Raw genomic sequence first — 20,824 nt, 5'->3', positions numbered from 1 at the left:
AGTATTTTTTTTTTTCATTTCGGTAGACAGCTGAAACTTGAAGTTTACATACATCTGCACACTCAAGTTTATATAAAACACACACACACACACGCACACACACACACACACACACACACACACACACACACGCACACACACACACACACACACACACACACACACACACACACACACACACACACACAATCATAAGTTCAATACATATAGAGCTGGATAAATATTTTTCATCTCCAGATAATTAAAAGCTTGCTTGAATATGAGCGCTGCATTACCACCATTTCCACAAATTCAGCATTTATCACAAGGTTGTGGTTTCCTAAGAAAGGTAATTAATAACTGTATTTGTATTCCTTCCTTGATTTTTTGCCCAGGGTAGTACACCACAAGGAACCTCAAAATGAGGGCTAAATGTTACCAGTTGCACACTGAATAGGATTTTTTTATGCTTCTTGCATTTCCAGTTTGTGGGAATGTGTGATGTTCTTTGCTGTCAACTATGTACTATACTACATGATGTCAGTTGATGATGCTGAAATTTGTAATTAACCAGAGACTCCTTAAACTCAAAAAAGTGTTGAAGGACCACCTGCATTTGACGCTACATGATTGTTGTGCATGATCCAATGGAGAACTAAAAATTCAACCTACCAGAAAAAAAATTGATAACAATATGTCTGTCTCCATATTCTGTTGATTTTTAGATATTTAATAAATGTGGAAAATTTCCTCCACATGTTTTTAGATATATTCATAATTTCTAACTGGCTACTATTACACAACTCTTTAAATGCCTTTGGTGATAAAATAAATTAATAAGTAGTGCTTCATTCATTTATCACAGTACATTCATTGGTGTTTATTTGAAACAAGTAATTTTAACGCTCTAAAAAACGGACACCTCCTGCAAGGTTCAGGGCTTTTTTTTTTTATCTTATTGCTATTTTCTTATTAATTTTCATTCAGTTGATACTATTATGTTATATACTAAATTGTATTTTATTAAAAAAAACATTCCCTCTCCAATATGGCGGCAGGGATGACGTTCCAAAGATGCTTGCCGTTTAAAAGCTTGACGCTTTAAAATGACGACCATTATTTTGGGGAGTTTTTTTCTACTTACCACGGAGAAGCCTGACTTAAACAGCCAAAACAGTTTGCGCCCAGTGGAGAGCGATTCGCAGTTGTGTGGCAGTTGTTGCCAGTGAGGCAAGCTAGAATGTAGAGAACCTGTAGCCTATTTGTACTTGCAATATGAAGAATGGAAGAAGACGATGTTACCATCAGAGAGCAGAATTTTCACAGTCAAGTTCGAGAGTACATTGTAAGTAATGGAGCTAGCTGGCTAACGTCCTCTGTCAGCACATCTCTGGAGGCTAGCATTAGCTTTATCAGTGGGTCAGATTGAGTTTTGGGGGGAAATTATAAAACATGATACTCCGGTCTTCATTGTTGTGGATTTGAATATTAGCACTTGCTACATTAGTTTTAATTTAAACCGCATTGTGAGGATCGGGAGATCTCTCCAGGGTAGTTGACGTTAGCCACAGCTAGCTAGTTAGCACATAAAAATAGGTAATTTCGTAGGATTATTTTCAGCACTTTTAATATTTATAAACATGCCTTTGGTTAGATAGAAACCAATTCACAACAAATCTAAAAGGAAATAAATGAAATGTGCTAGTGAAAACACCACACCTGGCTTATAAATCTCACCAGCCAACTTACACTTATAAATCGAAAAAGAAATGAATTATTCCACAATTTATTTCTCAGTGGTTTTAGTGTCATTTAAAGCACGTGGTTTTCTATACGTTCATGCTGCAACGCTGTCAAGCTATCTTTATGTGGAAATCAAATTGTTGTAGATTGTGTCTAGGTCCACAATTTGACCATTGAGAACCTATTCTTGGAGAAATACTGATGACGTAAATCTTTTACAGGTTTGTGTAGTTTTGGACAAGGAGTGGAAAAGTTAATTTGTTGTTATGTTATAATGAAAAAGCTACAAGTTACATTATTGTACATAACGGTACTGGAGTGGGATGAAGATGGGTGAAAATTCTTATTTTTGTCTTTATAATGCCTCTTACTAGAGCTGCACTTTATGTTTAATCACATTTGGAATCACAGTTTTAATTTTTATGATATTACACTTATAAGAAACTGTTGAGATGTAATCATCCTTGTATTGGAAGTGTCATGCATTCATTATTCTGCATGCCAGTAATGTACAAGGTCACTGTCAAGAGCTGTGCACATTAGAGAAAGTAGTAATGCCATAGTGATAAATGTAATAAAATGTAACTGTGTGGAAAATGTTGATTAATACAACAATCAGTTTCTGGATAATGATTATCAGCAACATTAGTACATGTTTTCCTATTGTCATGCTCATCTACCTTTTAGAATTGAATTGTTTCTAGCTCTTTAGAGCATCAGTAGAGCAAATTAAGAAAACTCTGGGAAATTTCATGTATGGGCAAGTTCATAATCCCATTTTTAAAAGAAATATTTTTTAACCTATCAAATGTCTCGGAAGCAAGCAGGCTCAACAGTTCAGCGTTGGCTTGTACATGTTGTCCTAAGCGTCTCTGCTTCTTAATATCCCATATCAACATGCCTAACCTTACAGCAAGGTGTGAAGCGTATCGGTTAGCAGTAGTGTTTCTGTGACTCAGTATGTGGATGGATTTACACAAGCATATTTTAGGTTGTCTGTGCTAATTTAGGGTTAGGGTTAAAATAGGTTAACATGGCTCTGTGATAAGAAAATATGCATGTAATTAATGTGTAATCGGTGAACTTTTGTTGTACGACCTGTTAAATAATTCTTAAAAAAAAAAAAAAAGTAAAACTAGTCCTTGCCAAGAACACATAAGTCAAGCTTCTTTGAGAAATTGGATTATGACAGCATTCTCTGTGTATGCATAGGCCTGTCACAATAACACACTTTGCTGGACAATGAATTTGTCCCAGAAGTTCTTATATTATAAAATATTGTTATTTTGAGACCATTTTCAAGTAATGTAATGGTAATGGGATAATAATGCAAAAACACATCCTCAAAATCAATCAACTTTGAATTCTAATGAGCATTTAACACTGCAACTGGAAGACATTTTCAATAGCGAAAATAAATAAACAAAACAACAGAGACAACAAATAGCATAAATCATAAAGTCTCTGTAAACAAATTTGTCCTTCAAAAAAGGGCTAGTTGAGAGGCTGAAGACTTGTCATCCAGCTTTTGGTAGAAAGCGAGGAGAAAAGAGAACGACTATAAATCATGCAAATGGAAATGATTGAGTTTGTTTTCATTTATTATGGATTATTTGATCTATTGCTTATTGCGACATTTTATTTTAACTCACAACGCTGCTCTTTTAAAAAAACAAAAAATAAAGTTCTGTTCCATATGATATGAATAAGTTTATTATCTGGCATAGCTGTACAAACATTTGATGATGCCAGCTGCATAAAATTGTACATTGTGTAGGAATGTATCACATGTCAACATTAGCCAATGTCTATTAATTTTTAACTTATCGTTATTGGTCCCATAAGTAAAACTGGGCTGATCTTAATAAGCATGATTTATTTCCATCTTGTTGCCGTTTGTGTGTGTTTTGCGAGGGGTTAACTGTGTCGTATTTGTTTGGGCATGTGACGGTGACCATGAAGCAGCACAAATTTAAATGTCAGCTGTCAATATGGGTTTAAATGTTCATTTTGGTGCATCCCTAAGGTTGTGGGAGACTGCAATGTCAACTTTGACCCTGAACATCTTGGCAATTACAATTGATGTCTGGTGTGGGCATCAAGCATGGGAACACACCATGCTCAAAATGACCTGATTTTGCACTGAGTCTTCTGTGAATGTTTGATGTGTGACTTAACGTTTTCTATATTTCCTTTCCAGTTTTCTTTCTGTACTATAAAGGCATAAAATTCTCTCAATGAAAAGGGTTAGAGGTTTTTGTACTGTGCTTAGAGCAAAAAAGATACTGCATACCATTTTCTTCGACTTGGCGTGTAATTCTCTAGTCTAAGGAGTAAACAGGGTGTAACTAAGATTCATGTGTTGGCAGATATGCTCAGAACGAGCTGTTTGTTATTTTTCAGTTTGTCTTTCTGTTTCTGTTGTAAGCTGGTTTGTCAGAACTCGGCACCTGGTTCTGGGTTATTCTGGATTGTTCTGGGATTGCGGTAGACTTCTCTTGACTTTGGCCAGTGTTGGTAAAATCGTGTTAGCTTTAAATGCATAAGTATTTTCTCCATTTGCAAGACGACAGCATGAGGCAGGGAAGTTGTTTTTCTGAAGCTTGCATGTAACGCGTGTCTGAAATGTATACGGTTTTGTTGAGTAATGTCTGAAAAACAGAATGATTTGTGCAGTGTTGACAGCATGCAAAGTGCTGAAGTGAGAGCTTCTAATATTAGTTACATCCTGATTAGTGTCCCAGTTGGAAAAAAGGAATGTGGTATATGATCTTTCTGTAAAACTACCCAGTTAGTTTTGAGCCTGACGTCATATCATCTAAGATATTACACCATGAAAAAACCCCAAAAAACAACGTCGTATGAAATGACTTACAATAAATATCCTATAATTGGCTAATATTGAGTCATTTCTATCAGCAGTTTTATTGGCGATTGTTTGAAACTTGCTCCTTTCTCTAAAACTCTACGAGGTAATGATCTGTAATTCTGTTTGATATGTATTTTAAAGCAAACTAGTCATCTCTTGACTAACCGTAGTGATGTCATTAAATTAGTGTACATTATCACGTCTAGCAATAAACAGCTATTTCATGCTGCGGTGCATCAGACCGCACAAACAATATTATGTGTTTGTAGACTACATTTTTTTACAGTACATTTTGAGGCAGAGGTTTGCACTGTTGCCTTACAGCAAAAACGTCCTTGGTTCAGATCCTAGCTTGAGGTTTTACTTGGATGCTCACTCTATGCATTCTTGTGTTCTCTTTGGGTGCTCTGGTTTCCTTCCATGGTCCAGAAAGTTATTTATCCTGTGTGTCCTTGTGATGGACTGATTACAAGTCCAGGGTTTATCCCACCTCTCCCACAGTGACTGCGGGAGGTAGACATCAGCCTTGTGTGTCTCTACAAATACACCCAGAGCAGCAGTGTGATCCATAAAGTTGATCAGAGTTGTCAAAAGGTTGCATCTATTCTTCTTTTGAGACAAAAATGACTAATTCTACATCAAACTTTGTAATCTACAAAGCTTTTTGTTTATCTCCACATTCTTAAAAAAATATATGTGAATCATGTGCTGCATCATTAAATCTGTTTTTTTTTTCTCCTATTTTTAAGATTTGCTTCCTCCTGTTTGCCGTCCTCTACATCGTCTCCTACTGCATTATAACCAGATACAAAAGGAAAAGTGGTACGTCTATTTAAAGTACGGTCTCTGTAACAACACATCAGACTGTTGCTCAGAAAAATGTCTGTGCATTAGCTACAGGAACACTGAGGACCATTAAGATTTAAGAACAAACTCGTTTGTTCACACACACAAAACCCTTCATTGTGTTCAGATTAAAACCAGGTCATTAATATAAAAACTCCAGGAGTATGTAGAACAGACCACACCCTTTTCTATAGAGCCAGTTGTCACCTTTAGCTCTGTGTGAGCATGAACAGTATCCACCCTTAATTGTTTAGGACTTTAGCTGCGTGTAATGTAAAGACATTTGTTCACAATAAAATACCTTCTTAATGCTGACAAATCCTTCTCTGTAATCGTCAGTGACTACTGAGGAACAGTCTGAGGATATGGCTAACAAAAGGTGAAGAAAATGAAAGAAATTTAGTTATTCAAAAAACGAGGAAATGAAAAGTTAGAAACATGAATCCTACAAGAATTTCCTTCGAATCCTAGTTGAGTTGTATGTGACAACACTTCTGTATTCTTATAATGTTACATCACTTGTCCCTGTTCCTCGAAACACATCAAGGCGCATTCCAAAAATATTCTTGGGGACTTTATTCTGCTCTGATGAAACCAAGCATTTGTGTTCCAACCTGCTTAATCCTTTGCTTTAAAACTCAGTCATTTATTCTGGTGTTCAAGATAAATCAATTTAATTTTGAAAATGTGTGTGATGTCCAACACGGTTAGCATTCCGGTCTACCATGTCTGGGTCTGTGACCGAAGTGTTTTTGTTTACTTTCCAGACGATCACGAGGATGAAGATGCTGTCGTCAACAGGATATCGTAAGCGATGCTGTTTTTATCTCACTCGTCTTTGAAAAATGATGCCATTTTAAGTTTTTCCATCTATAACTTTTAGAATTACTTTAATCTGCAGACCAACAAATTGTCAGACAAGATGCTCATTTATTTTTCAACTGCAAGGAAAATAAAATATTTGGTTTCCGATGTAGGAATGTGATTTTAAAAGTAGGAATGTGATTTTAAAAGTTAATATCAGAAGTAAAAGCTAATTTCTTTCGAGCTTCAACTTTCGCTCTGAGGAACTAAGATTATTTTAAAAAAATCTACACTTTTATGCAATTTGTAAGATAGCACAAGGCTGAAAGTAAAGTTGCAGTATTATTAAAAATATCAAAATGCACATCAATTTTGTATACCTTCTAGAGTGATACGTCACAGAGGTGGAACAAATTCATCTCCCCTCAAGACAACGGTCATAGCACAAAGCTTTAAATCATAGCCTTATCTAATTTGTAAAGGTGTAAAAGAGTTTTGCTTGGATTGGGGATGTTTTTAATATGTGTGCGTGTGTGTGTGTCTTGGTTTGATTTACAGATTATACTTGTGCACCTTCACGCTCGCTGTGTCCGGCGGTGCCGTCTTCCTCCTGCCTTTCTCAATTATTAGCAGCGAGATCCTCCTCTCCTTCCCCAGAAACTACTACATTCAGTGGCTTAATGGTTCCCTCATTCATGGTCAGTACTTTACACTGTTCATGGATCTGTTCCTTTCACTGACGAGAATAATTATTACTTCTTGCTATTTAAATGATCACATGATTATGTCAAATAAAAATACTCTTACCAAAAATTCATGTCATATTTGAATATAGTAAAGTTTTGCTATACCTACCCTGTGGTGTATTTGTGTAGGAAATAAGAGTGAATTTTCAATTGCCAAATGTCATTGTGAGTTGCACTTTATATGATTGGGGAGGGGAAATGGATAACATGGTTAATATCAAAAACAAAAACTGTTAGGCAGCTCCAGTGGTCCTAGGTTAAAAATGGAGATTTTCCAGACTTCAGTGTTGTTAAAAAAACAAAACAAAAAAAAAACTGCTAGGCTACTTGAAATCCACTAGGTGGCACCGGAGTCCATAATTTAAAAGCTGATGCTGTTTGATTAAACCTGTTTTATGGCAAACTACTTTAGCAGTATTGAGGGGAAACCAGCAAAAGTGGGTCACGTGGCATCTTTAAGAGTTAAAGTAGTAAACTGGGAATTGCTCTGTATGTGCTGCTAATAGCTTGCTTGGCTCCTGCAGGTCTGTGGAACCTGGTGTCGCTGTTCTCCAACCTCTGCCTCTTTGTCCTGATGCCATTTGCCTATTTCTTTCTGGAGTCTGAGGGATTTGCTGGATCGAAAAAGGTACAAGAAATCTCACATTCTCCATTCTAGATTTGTTTCACTCGAAGCTTGTTCTGGAAAACGGATGCCACACAATATATTTGGGAATTTCTCTGAACTTTATCATCTAAATCAAATTTGAACATCCTTGATTATTGTTAGACAATCGGAATTCTATACATTAGGTATTTCTCGGTGGGTTTTCTGTTCATTGATTGATATTGAGTTGTATGAGCACGGTGCAGGAGATTTTCTGTGAACAGCCAGTGGCAGCAGGTGCGTAGCCTGTGCCCCTCTGCTTGACTCAGACAGGCCACTGTAACTGCCACAGCAAAAAAAAAAAAAAAAGCTCATTAAGCATGAAAGTCTGAATCTGGTCTTCGCTCAGTGCCACATCCTGACAAACCCTTTCAATAAGGCCATAGGCTGCAAACGCTTCAACACTGCTGCATCGGCCCCACTGATTTAAAGCCTGATTCCTTGTCACCCCTTCCCCAGCCCCCTGAAAATAAAACTTCAAAAGCACAGGCTAATAATCGAGTTGTAAGGCTCAGCGAACTTCCTCGTTTAATTGATTACCTGAACCCCAAGCAGAAAAAAAAAAAAGGCTGGGTGCTCGTGTCCCAGAAGTCCATAAAGTGGCAGCAACATGACAGGACAATAGAGCCTTGCAGAAAGGAAAGGGAAAGATTTGCCTTTAATATGCCTCTATCCTGTGTCACAGTTTGAAACCTCTCTGGTTTATGTCCCTCCTGGCCAAAGCACATAAAAATCAGTCCATACTGTAGTGGACAGGCAGGCCACTAATTGTTTCAATTGGATTTCTTATGTAGACAGCTGGTCCTGGTGTGTAGGAAGGACAACAATTCTCCTGTTTGTTCTTTTTAATTTGAACAAGTTTCTGTTTTTTAGTCTTTTGAGAGGGGCACAAGTTGAACAAGTTGAATTAATTTGTTTATTGGGGGGAACAATTGGAACTCGGCACATGGCGATGAAGGGGACCAATTCTGTCTTTAGAATCTTGGTTATAAAGAAATTACTCCAAAACCTGGGTAATATACTGCAATGGTCTAACATAATAGTATAGTCCTTTTCAAAGTCATAATAACCCTTTGGTTACATAACAACCACACCTATGTATTTTCTTAGGCTTTGATGTGATGTCAATACAAAGTTGTGCATAATCGGGAAGTGAAGGAAAGATGATGTAAATTATTTTTGCAAATGAGTCGGAGAAATCTCTAATCAACTGGTTTAATAAAATCCAGTCGAGACCAGTGAACAAACAGCGTCATGATGCTTTCAAGACACATAAACGGCAGCTCAGGGATAAAGCTGTGGAGATGTTAACGGCAGAGTTATAAAGCAAAAGTCAGAGTTTTAAGCATCTTTCAAGGCATTTCTCAACTGATTATCTGAAACTGGGAAGAACACGGCACAACTGCAAACCGACTAAAACTGATCCCCCAAACTGATGGGCAGAGCAGGACGAAGGTTATTTAGAGAAGCAACCAAGAGGTATCTCTGGAGGAGCTGCAGAGATCCATAGCTCCAATAAGAGGAGCCTTGGGGGCAAAGTGGAAGAAAGTACTCTGGCCAGATAAGTCCAAAACATGCAAAACGCTATAGGGGATGGAAAACTAATTCCCTGAATAGGAGTGGATGAGATGGAATTTAAAGCTTTATCATGATATTTTGTGATTAAAACTATTTTTCTTCTTTATGGCAACAACTGTGTCAAAGCAATTATAGGCCCCCAAACACAAATACTGCCCTATAGAAACATTCTCCTTGGTAATCGCATAAAGAATCATGATTTGTATCATTAAACTGCACATGGTAATTGCATTTAATCAGATTTTCAAATGTATTGATTCTTTCAATGAACAAACATTGGAGATAATAGTAAAAACATCAATTCTGGTAATACGGATCAGATCTGTTTTTTTTATGTCATTAATTAGAATTTATTGTGACAACAATAAATCAAAATTCTTATAAGAAACTTTTCTCGGTTAATGATAAACTATGCGATAAATGCCCACCCCTAACCCAGAACACAACATCCTCTGCATGTAACAAAAAGTATATTCTACTACAATGTATTGAAAATTGTGGTTTAGAAAAAGTTTAAGGTACTGTATAATTTTTTTTAAACAAATAAGACTTGAACAAAATTAATTCCTGCAGCATAGCTTCCATAAATCTGTTCAGAGGAAGCACTGTTCAGTGTTGAGCTTCACTTTTAGATATATATTGTGTTTGGAGAGGGAGGGGGTGGGCTGACACTCAAGTACCCCCCTAACCTCCCCACCAAAAAAAAAAAAACGTAGCCGCCTGTAAAGGAAATAGTGTCTCCGACAGCAAGAAGAACGTAAAACACAGATCTCCATTTTTATAATGTGATATTATCCTTTCATCCAATAATAGCATTAGACCAAGATGTAATAAGGTTTTATGTGGCATTTTAACCTCCTGGGCTTATGTTGTAGCCCCGCAAGGTCTCTTTGCCTGCGGAAATGAAGTGAATGATGAATTTCACCGCTAACACTATAAGTCAGCCTTTTCATGTGGCTGTGTTTACTTTTGACGATGCACTAAAAGACGCCAACGGAATAAGGATGGAAATGTGGATGTTTTTTCTTTTTTTTAATGCGTGTTTTTTTTTTTTATGCGGAACTCTTTAGGGCCTCTGTCACCCCGAATGATTAACAGTTTAACAAATTGTCCAAATTGTGGATGAATCAGGGCGACTAAGGGTTGTGATGTCAGAAGTTATGATCTAGCTTTAGTTGCTGCTGTAAAATGTCTCCCACTTTATGGCCGTGTTCTCAGATTTTTGCTTAAGACCTGTATTACTTTGGGCGCCCAGGGTTGTTGTGGTGTTAGCTGTTAGTGTAACTTATTAGAGTTTATGGAGCTCAGCTTACAGATTTTGTTTAATAGTGAACCTCATTAATGTTAGATAATGTTGGAACAATAATAACCTACTGAATTCATTTGCATTTCCTCCCGAAGACTATAAAAGTGTACTCTCTAGCCTTCTAAGTGGCTTCAATCAACTAAAGGGAATCTGAGGTAGTTTGAAGTTATTTTTATGTTAAATCGCATTTTGATAAAGACAACCTTAATCTATTTTTAGTGTAGAAGTATAAAGGGTTTCTATTTTTTCCCATCTGTTTCAGCTGCTAATTATTATTTGAAGCTGCCAACACGCTATATGTTGAATAGTCTTTTAGTCCCAACCAGTATTGAAATCTTTTTGATCCTGGAACGAGTTGGAACGAGTTTGACCCTGCGACTGACCCAGCGAAGGGCCAACAGGTTTCATCTGGTAGTTAAAGAAACTCCTCATCAATCTCATCCTAAGCCCTAACCCGCCGATGATGAGAAGTGTGTTTATTGTGGAGGAGGGGGAGGCGGAGAGGGTGAAAACGTCTCGCCGAGCAAACCCTGTTCGGTGTTACTAAGATACTCCTCTTTGTTGGCGCTCCACAATGGGAGCCTGGATATTTATTTCAAATCTCCTGCACATGCAGACATTTTTCCCAGGCCTTCTTTCTAGGCAGGCCCAGCCGGAGAATATAGTGGTGTTTACATACCTTCCTTTAGGGTCATAGTGTCTCCCTAAAGCTGCCCGTTACAATGTTGGTTACCACAGCAATATATTAGCTCGAGCGGGGGAATTTTAAAAAGGACAAACGAGATTTTCCTGTCCTTTCATGACTCAGTTTTCCTAAACTGAAGTGAAACGTTGCGAATGAAACTTAACTGATTCTTGACCAAAGTCTAAGCTGTTTTTGCTCAGAGAAAGATATCAATCATTTGGGCAGTGTTGGAAAAGTATGACTTGTGTTGCTGAGTGTAAAAATAAATAACTGAGGAAACATTTTCTCATTTCTGAGAAGCACACTTTATGGATATAAAGAATGGATGCTTCTTTCATTCAAGTGATTGTGAACTAAAGTTAAATGAAATAAATCTGCGTTTTGCTGCAGTGGTGACCATTTTCCAGTCTCGGATGTCATCGTTGCTTCGTTAAGAAGTATAAACGGTCTTTAGAAGTGCACTGAGCAGGTTTACAGGGGAATGTCCTTCTTTTCTGCTTTTTGTCTTTGACACGGTCATTGCGCTGCTGCCGACTGCTTGAAGGATACACTAACAAGGTCCCAGAGCATCTGGCACGTCTTTACCAAACAGAACAGTGTTTTTGCTGAGATGTGAAATGGGCCCTGCCCCCTCCTTTACTTTTTTACACTCTTGGCCCTTGTTGCACGCTTACCTGACAGTCAGCAGAGAGATGGTGCGCAGAACAGTCTCTGCCACCACCTACTGACCTGCTCAAAATTGATGGCAGCAACAAGGAAGCTCCTGTTGGAGCCTCTTCCTTTTTCTCACTTTTCTCTCTCATTTATTCTTCATTAGTGCGGCCGTAGGAACTTTGCAAATAGCTTGTCTCTATTTCGCGTTTAGAAATATTCGCTCCAGGCATAAAGCCTGCTGCTGAGCCTAAATTTAAACCTCGCAGTTTCCCGTTCAATTGATTCTATAAATTGGGAAAATGATTCACATCTATTTAGGTCTTCACTGGACATGGTACTTCATCAGGTACAGTACCTTCCAGATTGCGTACCTCTTTTAATCTTTTCATGTTTTGTCACATTGGAACCTATTGGGTTTTATTCGATACAGAAAGACAAAGTAGTTCATAATTTTAAAGGAGTGAAATTTTGTTGCAAGCATAACATTAGAAAGTGGCATACGTAAGCATTCAGGCACCTTTTGAAGATTTTATAAATGCAAGTCTTTTTGGGATGCGTCTCAATCAGTGTTGCCTATTTTCCATTGCAAAACTACTCAGTTTCAGTCAGATTGGCATTTTCTACCAACATTGATTTTGGACTTTTGGCGCTTACATCTTACGCTTCTCTGTGGGATGTAAGCTTGGCCTTTTGCTCTGGCAGAACATGTTTAGGGTTATTGTCTGAGTGTCAAGTTTTCCCTCACACACAGTGTTTTGCATGTTGGCCTTCGTTTTGAAGTGGCCTCCAGTGCTAACACTTGTGTAGTCCACATGAGTCATGGACCTCGTTGCTTCCTCTCTGATTAAGACTCTATCTTAGCTGACATGACAGTTCAGTTGGGTCGCCATGCCTTGGTAGGATTGTAGGATACTCCTCACTTTTTGATCCTGATTTTTAGGGCTGGATTAAAAAAAGCATGGCACATTTTTCAGTTTTACTTATTTATTCTTTTGGTTTTGGATAATTAAAAAAAAAAAACATGGGTAGTTTTTCCTACATTTGATTTTACAATTAACTTCTAACTTCCAATAAAATAAATTCACTAGGGTTTGCGGTTGTAATGTGATGAAGTGTAGAAAAGTTTAAATATTATGAATACTTTTGTTTGGCATCATTTGACGAATAAATATGTCACATGTGTCTTATGATACTTTCCACTTTTCTTGGAAATCTCTCCAGTCTTGTATAAGCAGATCTGCAGCAGGCAACCAGCCCCTCGCTGGATGTCGGTGTGAGGATCAGGGGATGTTGAATATTTTAGAACTGCTATATTTAGAGGTAGTTACACATTTAGAATAGCAAGAATAGAAACTTTCAACGGGCACTCTGGATGCCAAGGCACAGGTTTTTTTTCCCTTTTTTCCCAGCCTTCACCGTTTGACAATTAAAACTTTGATCATTAATGATGACTCTTTTGGACGGCTTCTATTTATAAACCATATTTTCATCCTTGTGTCTTTTGTGATTCAAAACAAAGCCACCATTCCTCTCCAATAATGAAATTATGCCTGAAACAGTAGATTGTAGACGACAGTGAAGGAGGTGATGAGCTCTGCCTTTGCCCTAAATGATGTGAATGTGGAATGATTTGAGCCTTATAAATGATTGAGAGACGTATCTAAAGGGAATATACCTTCAGTGTGGCATGGGCAGCTTGTTAAGGTGGACTGATGTGCTTGACTGGACACATGTCCTGCCTGTGGGTTCTGCGTGTTCTGATGCATCCTTAAGAGTGCACATGTGGGACGTGGTTGAGGTCCCTGAAAGCATTCCTCTCTCACCTCTCTCAACTCTGGGGAATGAGACTTGCTCAGACGTTGACTCCAGTCTCCCTATGTTGTTCCCTCTCATTATTTTTTCTCTTTATTCTCGTTAGTCGTTTTTCTTCTCCTTTTCTTGTGTTGAGTGTATTTGTATGCGGCTGTGAGATGCAAGATTAACATGTCCGCCTAATGTTCAAAGGATGCAAGAGTTTAATGAACAAGACAGTGAGTAAAATTGTTAGTCAAATCTGTAGATGCATAGAGTCACCAATTTCAGAATGTTTTTGCACAAAAAAAAAAAATTGCAAACATTGTTTGCAATTCAGTCACCTGTAAAGTAGCTGTAGTGTTTGTGTTAGCCACACTGGGGCACTCTGGTCTCTGCCCATTATCTTCTTTGTTGTCCTAGAAAATTCTACCCTCACTGAGGCTTTTCCTGAAATAAGAGGAGGCATGTAATTGCTCAATAATAGCAAAGGGACGCTGTAGGGGATTTACACCAATGATGTGAATAAGCCTGCAGTCCTATTTTTCTATAATGGTTGGTAATACATGCTCAATAGATGTGTGGTTATGGATGGATGTTTTATCAGAAACAGTGATTTGCAAACTTGTGGAAATCCCTTGAACTTTTTCTAGCTTCAGATATTTGGGATTTTCAGTAATAGACCAACACAAAATAGAGGATGATAGGGAAGTTGGAGGGAAGTAATACATTGGTTTTAACCTTTTTTTTAATTTTTATAAATTAAAAATACTAATTAGAATGTGTAGCTTTGATTTGTATTTCACTCACTGGACCCTGATACCCTCAAATGTAATCTAGTGTGAATAGCTGCCTTTAGAAGTCATCTAATTGGTAATCAGAGTCCAGATGTGTGTAATTTAATCTCAGTATAAATCCAGCTGTTCTGTGAAGGCCTCAGAGGTTTGCTAGGGAACATTAGTAAACAAACGGCAAGACAGGTCAGGGATACAGTTGTGGAGAGCTTTAAAGAGAAATTGGGTGATAAAGGAATATTCTAAGCTTTCGATATTCAAAAGACATTGTTCTATCAATCATTTGAAAACAAATTATGACACAACTTGTAAAGATATGGCCAATGATTTTATTCATACCCTTCGTATCTGGACAGCATGAATCAAAGAAGCAATTAACAGTTCCTAGGTAACTGGAGGAGCTGCAGAGATACAAACTAGTGATTGCATTTCTCAATAAGACCATTAGTAATAATTAACTCTCTCCAAATATGGTCTTTCTTATGGGGTGTCAAGAAAAAAAAATAACATAGTTTTGGGGGGGTGGGGGAGGACACATGAGAAGTTCTTGTAGTTTAAAAGCCATCCCAGGGACACATAAAGGTGTGAAGGAAGGTGCGCTACCAAATTAATATGACAGCAGCACCATGACGTGATGCTTTTTTTCAGCAGGGAATAGGAAAGCTGCTCAGAGTTGATAAGAAGGCTGATTGTAGCTGAAAGCAAGTCATTTAATGTCTGCTAAAGACTGAAGCCAGAGGTTTATACTCAAACAGGACCTCAACTATACAACCACAGGTCTAATAAAATGGTTTAAGTCGAGGGATATCCATCCAACCCAATCAAAACCCAGACCTAGATTCAATTTAAAATTACAGTTTGACGCTTTCTGACCAGCTTGATTGATCGACGGCGGCATGGCCGTTCTGAAAAGAAAAACGGACAAAGAGTTTGATTTGTAAATTTGCAAAGCCACCCTGATTTATTCCAAAAGAACTGCATCTGTAAATACAGCTTAAGGTGATTCTACAAAGTGGGTTAAGGACAAAAGGTTCAGCTCATTTACTTTTCAGTTCAAAATAATGATTGTATCACATAAAATGTTAATAGAACACAGTTTGTGGTTGCAGTGTGACAAAATTAAAACTGCTTTGGTGTTGTACGTGTATATATAAAATGATGTCGGAATTTAAAAGTAAGTTACCAACACATTTTAGTATGGGGAGAAAAAAAAGCTTTTATACAGTGGTGGAACTGTATAATAAAGCATACCCCTAAGGACAGGTGTACTTGGAAGGGTGCTGAGGAATGAAGAACATTGTATGATTTACTTCCTCAAACCGCAGCCGGGTCCACTCTATAAAGTGGCCTCATGATTAAGAGGGGAAGCATTCAAAGAGGGTCCTACTTAATGTACTTGTTGGCAAATACTGAACAGCAACCACACAGCCATTATGTTAGTTGGTAACAAATTGCTCACATGTCCTTAATTTAAACGGCTCTCCCCAAAAAGGCAGGGAACGCTTGTTATCCCATGTCTGGTTGTGTACCTTACATGTGTTTGGGAGCACCTATCCATCTTTCTGCCCTAGACAGCTCGTGTCTCCACCAGAGGAGGGAGGTTTTAGAAACTGTGAGAACAGATAGGAAGGGGCTTTATTAACCACTCAGCAGTTTGTGACCCGGAAAACCCAAATTACCCCAAAACTCTCTCGTCCACACAACATGGGACTTGGCCGCAGTACTCAGGGAGTTGCTAATCGGCCCCATATGGGAGGTCTGCTCTTGATCGCAGACAGTAGCTGCGCCCCTTGGAGCACCCCTGCTCCCCTCCTCTTTTTAATTTCGCCTCTGCCACTGTCGGCCTCTGTTGGGCCTATTTTATAGACTACAATAAGCGTGTATAAAAGAGCTGTTTTACACACAGATCCATGGGAGCCTTTATGTGATGTTTGTGTAGGGTTAGTGGAAGTCATGCTGTTATTAGGTGAGGCAGTTTAAAAAGGAGTGATTTGGTGTTGGGGGTGGGGGGAGCGGTTTGCTTCCTGTTGAAAATGTCAGATGTTGGAAATGGCATCCAGTAAGTATTTTTATGTAAGGATAGCTTAACGGGAAATAAATGGAAACAGGAATGTCGCTTTGGTATAAGTTGAGCAAGACTTTCTGTATGGGTACAAACGTTTACTCTTTGTCTACTTTTTTTCTTCTTCTCTTCCAGGTGTTCTGGGGGTTTTTAGAGTAGGGTCTGCGACCTGTGGCTCCAGAGCCTCAAGTGGCTCTTTCGATCGTCCACATTGGATCCTAATAACTAGAAAAAATTGATAAAGAACTGACGAATGTTTTTAAATATTGAAATACGAAATCAAGATTTGAGATGTTTTTCAATTAGATTTTGACGAGCATGATGCAAAACGTTTTTTATGCATCATTTTCCATGATTAGGAACATCCCATACAAGAAAATGTAACCATCCTCTTCTTGCAAAAGTTTTGTTATTATTAATTTAAATCCTAATGTAGAAGCAAATTAACCTGTCAGATAAAACAAATAAGTACAGTTACCACAGTACTGTGAAATTGTAGCAGTATTTTTGAATTTGCTAAATGGGCAATATGGAGACATTAGAACATGTTGAACTGAGTGAATGTTTGGAAATATTTTTTGTCTCTATCTGTGCAAAATAATTTTTTATCGTACAGAAGAATCAGGTCAATTCACTGTATTCCTGAGCAGCACTCTCCATTGTTCAGTGTTTCTGGTCATTTTGCACCACATTTCCTTTTGGTGTCGAGTTAGCTGTCCAAGTGTTCCAGCTAGTTTCTGATCAACTTTTTGTCAACGTCAGTCTTGGTTTTTAGAAGAAAAACAAAAGAATCGTAAATCTATTTTATAACTCACAAACCTATGAATTGATTCAATTAGCAGTGTCTGTAAATGTGTTTCATGCACATAAGTCATTGAATCACCCAATGAAAGACATGTCTGAATGGTATCCTTGAAAACTCAAATTGTCACGCAAGTGTCCATGTCCCAGGAGCCGAATTAATTTTGAAGCCTGAATATTTGACCATTTTGTATTAAAAATAGGGAATATATCTTTGACAGTTCATTGTTAATTTAATACCATTCTAATTGTCGTCTGCTGCTTCAGTTGTATTATTTCAACTGCATGAATTACAGAAAACAAAAAAACGAATGATGAAATGTTATGTCTTTTCTGATCATAATTCATAGTGTGATATTTGTGTTGAACATTAACCCATAATTTGTCCTCTGTCAGGGCATAAAGGCTCGCATTCTGGAGACGTTTGTGATGCTCTTCCTGCTGGCTCTGCTCATTCTTGGCATTGTGTGGGTGGCATCAGCCCTGATTGACAATGATGCAGCCAGTATGGAATCGCTCTATGGTAAGTGGCTTAATATCTTTTCCTTCGATTCAACTGTTAATGTCATGCATTTTCAAATTTAACTAATTTTGTTTTAAGAGATTTTCTTGAAATAAGACATAGAAACATCTAAACATATCTATTAGTGTCCAAATAATGTTGGTGCAATATTATGTAAGGGTTAAACTTGACCTTCATCATCTTTGTTCAGGCTACATTTGGACCAAAAAAGTGACTTTTAGAATTCATATTCTTCTGGACTAAATAATGACCATGACTGGATAACCTCAAATTGGCATCAAAATATGTTCATGGCCAGCTGGTGTTTGAGTGTGCTTTGAAGCTTAGAAAGTATCCTGCAATGGTGAACCATTCACTTTTTGTAAGGCTCTTCACCTTGTCCCTATTGTGGCTATAAAATGTAACCTGTAAGAGGGTCAGACAGGGGCACAGTTCCACTGTGACTGAGAAATATCCTTATTAAAAAGCGAGAGCTCTTAAATATCTACTTTATGACCCAGTATCGATCACTCCATAAAAGTTAAAGTAGAAAAATTATTTTGCACATAATGGTTCACAGGATGAGATTCAAAGGAAACCAACCTCATTTTGAAAACCTTTACAAACTATTGAATTTTATCGTTTGAGCTGTAAATGTTTGGAAAAGAGAAAACAGTTTAGAAAAAAAAACTTGAGTTTTCTGATATGTTTTGTTGGTTTATTATCTAGAAAAATTCAAAATAATATACATATATGTATATATTTTAATTAACACCTTTTTTCTTTGACTTATCCAAATATAAATGTAATAATTTTTATTACCTCATTTTCCAAATGTATTAAAATTCTATTTAACCTCTTTATTCAGTCTGCCCACATTTAAATTGTTCTGTTTTTAATAAATCTGACAAATAAGTTTAGAAGTTACAATAGAGCTGATCTAAATTGGTCCAGATTCCTGCCCTAAAAAGAAATTCAAATGCTGAATGTTGAAATTTAACTCTGTACTAAAAAAATGCTTAGAAAACATGCATTACACACTTCAAATAAAAAAAATGAACTAAAAAAAAAAGAAATAATTTCTTCTAGATCTTTGGGAATTCTACCTGCCATACCTCTATTCCTGTATATCCCTGATGGGAGGACTGCTTTTGCTAAGTAAGTTGATTCAATTCTATACACAACACATAAACTTCCCTCATTTCGTTTTCCCTTTTTCACTTAAGCAGAAGTGATAATCAGAGTCGTTTTCTGTTTTCTATTAAGTGTGCACTCCTGTGGGGATGTCCAGGATGTTTACTGTCGTGGGCCAGTTATTAGTGAAACCGACGGTAGGTAACAGTTCAAATTAAATATTTATACAGTTAAGTTAGAAATGCTTTATTGTGTTTTTTTATTATTTTTTTTAACAGAATCCGTGTCAGATCTATTACATTGTGCTCTTCTGTTCCTAAAGCTCCAACATTCAGCCATTAAAAGCATGACAGGACTACAAATAAATCACCTACTCATCCTCCCATCTGCCATCGCTCCAGTCCCACTTTGGACCTAATTATAACCCATTTCATCTTTCCCTTCTCTGCTCCCCTCCCCTTTAGATCCTGGAGGACCTGGATGAGCAGATTTACTGCATCCATTTGCAGGAGGAAGCCCTTCAGAGGAGATTAAACGGTATGTCTGTGGAAGACGTGTTGGCACGTTATAGGCAGGGGTAGAGGTTGACTGCACTATTGGGTGTGATAAAGGCTGGCCTCGCTGGAATCAATTAGCATCAAGAATTCAGCGGGGCAAAAGAAATTCACACACACTTGACATAGGTTTTTCCACACGCAGCTCCGCTCTTCTAACTTTCTGCCAAAGGTCAAAGTAGCCACCTTAACCGTGGACGATATTTTATGGTTGGGAAGTTTTTCTGCAGAGCTTCTGTCACCACTGGTGAAGTGATTGCCTCATTTAATGTCGGGACTAGAATGGTATCCTGGTTAATAGGGAGGAAATTAAAGCTTTTGAGGAATTTGCGGCTTGCTGCTGCGGACATTAAAGACCTGCTTTTTTTTTTTTATTGATGTCTGAAAGAGCGACCAAAGTCCTTTGGCTTTTCTTAGGAATTGTTCACAAAGGGAAAGCTTAGAGTTCAAAGATGATAAAAATGTTATTTTTTTGGCCTGCATTTCCCTTCTATGTCCAGCCCCTCTGTGTTCCATAAAATCCTTGTTTGACATGGAATTATCTCTAAAAGCAGGAAGTTAAGTTCCAAAACCTACTTTAGCATGAACTCAAGCACGCAACCAAGTGTACAGATGTGAGTAAATGAAGAGGACAAGCGTCCTTTCAAACCAGGAAGGTAAGAGAAAGATCTCTCCCTGATAGTGTGTGTGTTTTTGAATGCACCGCCTGCCTCCTCCATAGACTGCCACCAATGCGTACGGTTCTCTTCGGCGCTCATTCCACACTGCCCAGCTTTGAACTATCTGATAGAATAATTGTAATCTGTTCTTTATCATCTCCTTAACTGTTTGATCTTTTCAAGTCCCTGTGAGGGTGGGGGGGGACTGTGGTCAACACATGTCTGACAGTGGACTGAGGCCAAACTGCAGCTCATTCTGCTTGTTAAAGAGGTGGGAGTTAGAAGCGAGGGAGGATTTTCTTCAGTGGAGGATAACCCTTTTCCTTATCAGACGAGTGTTTTTTATGCACATGCAAATACTTGTTTTTCATGTTTCTATGTTGGTGAAACCGAAGGCTCGGGTGGCGTTTCTTTTGATCTGAGAGAATTGAAAAGAAATCGGTTCAGGAACAGTTCACAGGACACACTCCAGAGACGTCAGTGTGTTCTTGCTTCACCTGTGTCCGCTCTCTGATAGATTATCCCCTTCGCCGGTTTGTGTTTTCTAGACGCAAACTGTTGAGCCTCATCAGTCGATGCATTCATGTTTGTTTACGTGTGGAGCTCTTTGTTGTGGTCCCTCGATGTGTAATTGCCCATTTTAAAGGGACATCTCTGCGGTTTAAATTGTG

The 20,824-nt window shown here is 37.9% G+C and overlaps 2 protein-coding genes across 3 annotated transcripts in view; both read left to right on the top strand.

The window, feature by feature from the left end:
• LOC148153410 (uncharacterized) overlaps positions 1-20,824 on the top strand; it is a 440,640-nt gene that overhangs the window by 206,703 nt on the left and 213,113 nt on the right. The window lies entirely within an intron of this gene.
• lmbr1 (limb development membrane protein 1) overlaps positions 1,097-20,824 on the top strand; it is a 40,683-nt gene continuing 20,955 nt past the window's right edge. The window contains exons 1-9 of one of the 2 annotated variants that reach the window (XM_088001600.1): positions 1,097-1,324; positions 5,341-5,413; positions 6,205-6,244; positions 6,800-6,939; positions 7,512-7,615; positions 17,701-17,827; positions 18,896-18,964; positions 19,073-19,137; positions 19,405-19,477. In XM_088001600.1, coding sequence (XP_087857726.1) covers positions 1,262-1,324; positions 5,341-5,413; positions 6,205-6,244; positions 6,800-6,939; positions 7,512-7,615; positions 17,701-17,827; positions 18,896-18,964; positions 19,073-19,137; positions 19,405-19,477 — 754 coding nt within the window. In that variant the 5' untranslated portion in view covers positions 1,097-1,261. The remainder of the gene's footprint in view (positions 1,325-5,340; positions 5,414-6,204; positions 6,245-6,799; positions 6,940-7,511; positions 7,616-17,700; positions 17,828-18,895; positions 18,965-19,072; positions 19,138-19,404; positions 19,478-20,824) is intronic. The other variant, XM_014998701.2, reaches the window with a different exon arrangement.

This window comes from Poecilia mexicana, unplaced genomic scaffold (assembly GCF_051168715.1).
Source record: "Poecilia mexicana isolate PSO_F unplaced genomic scaffold, ASM5116871v1 scaffold_20, whole genome shotgun sequence".
NCBI lineage: Eukaryota > Metazoa > Chordata > Actinopteri > Cyprinodontiformes > Poeciliidae > Poecilia > Poecilia mexicana.
Note: the sequence above shows the minus strand (reverse complement) of the source record. Positions and strands in the feature narration are given on the sequence as shown.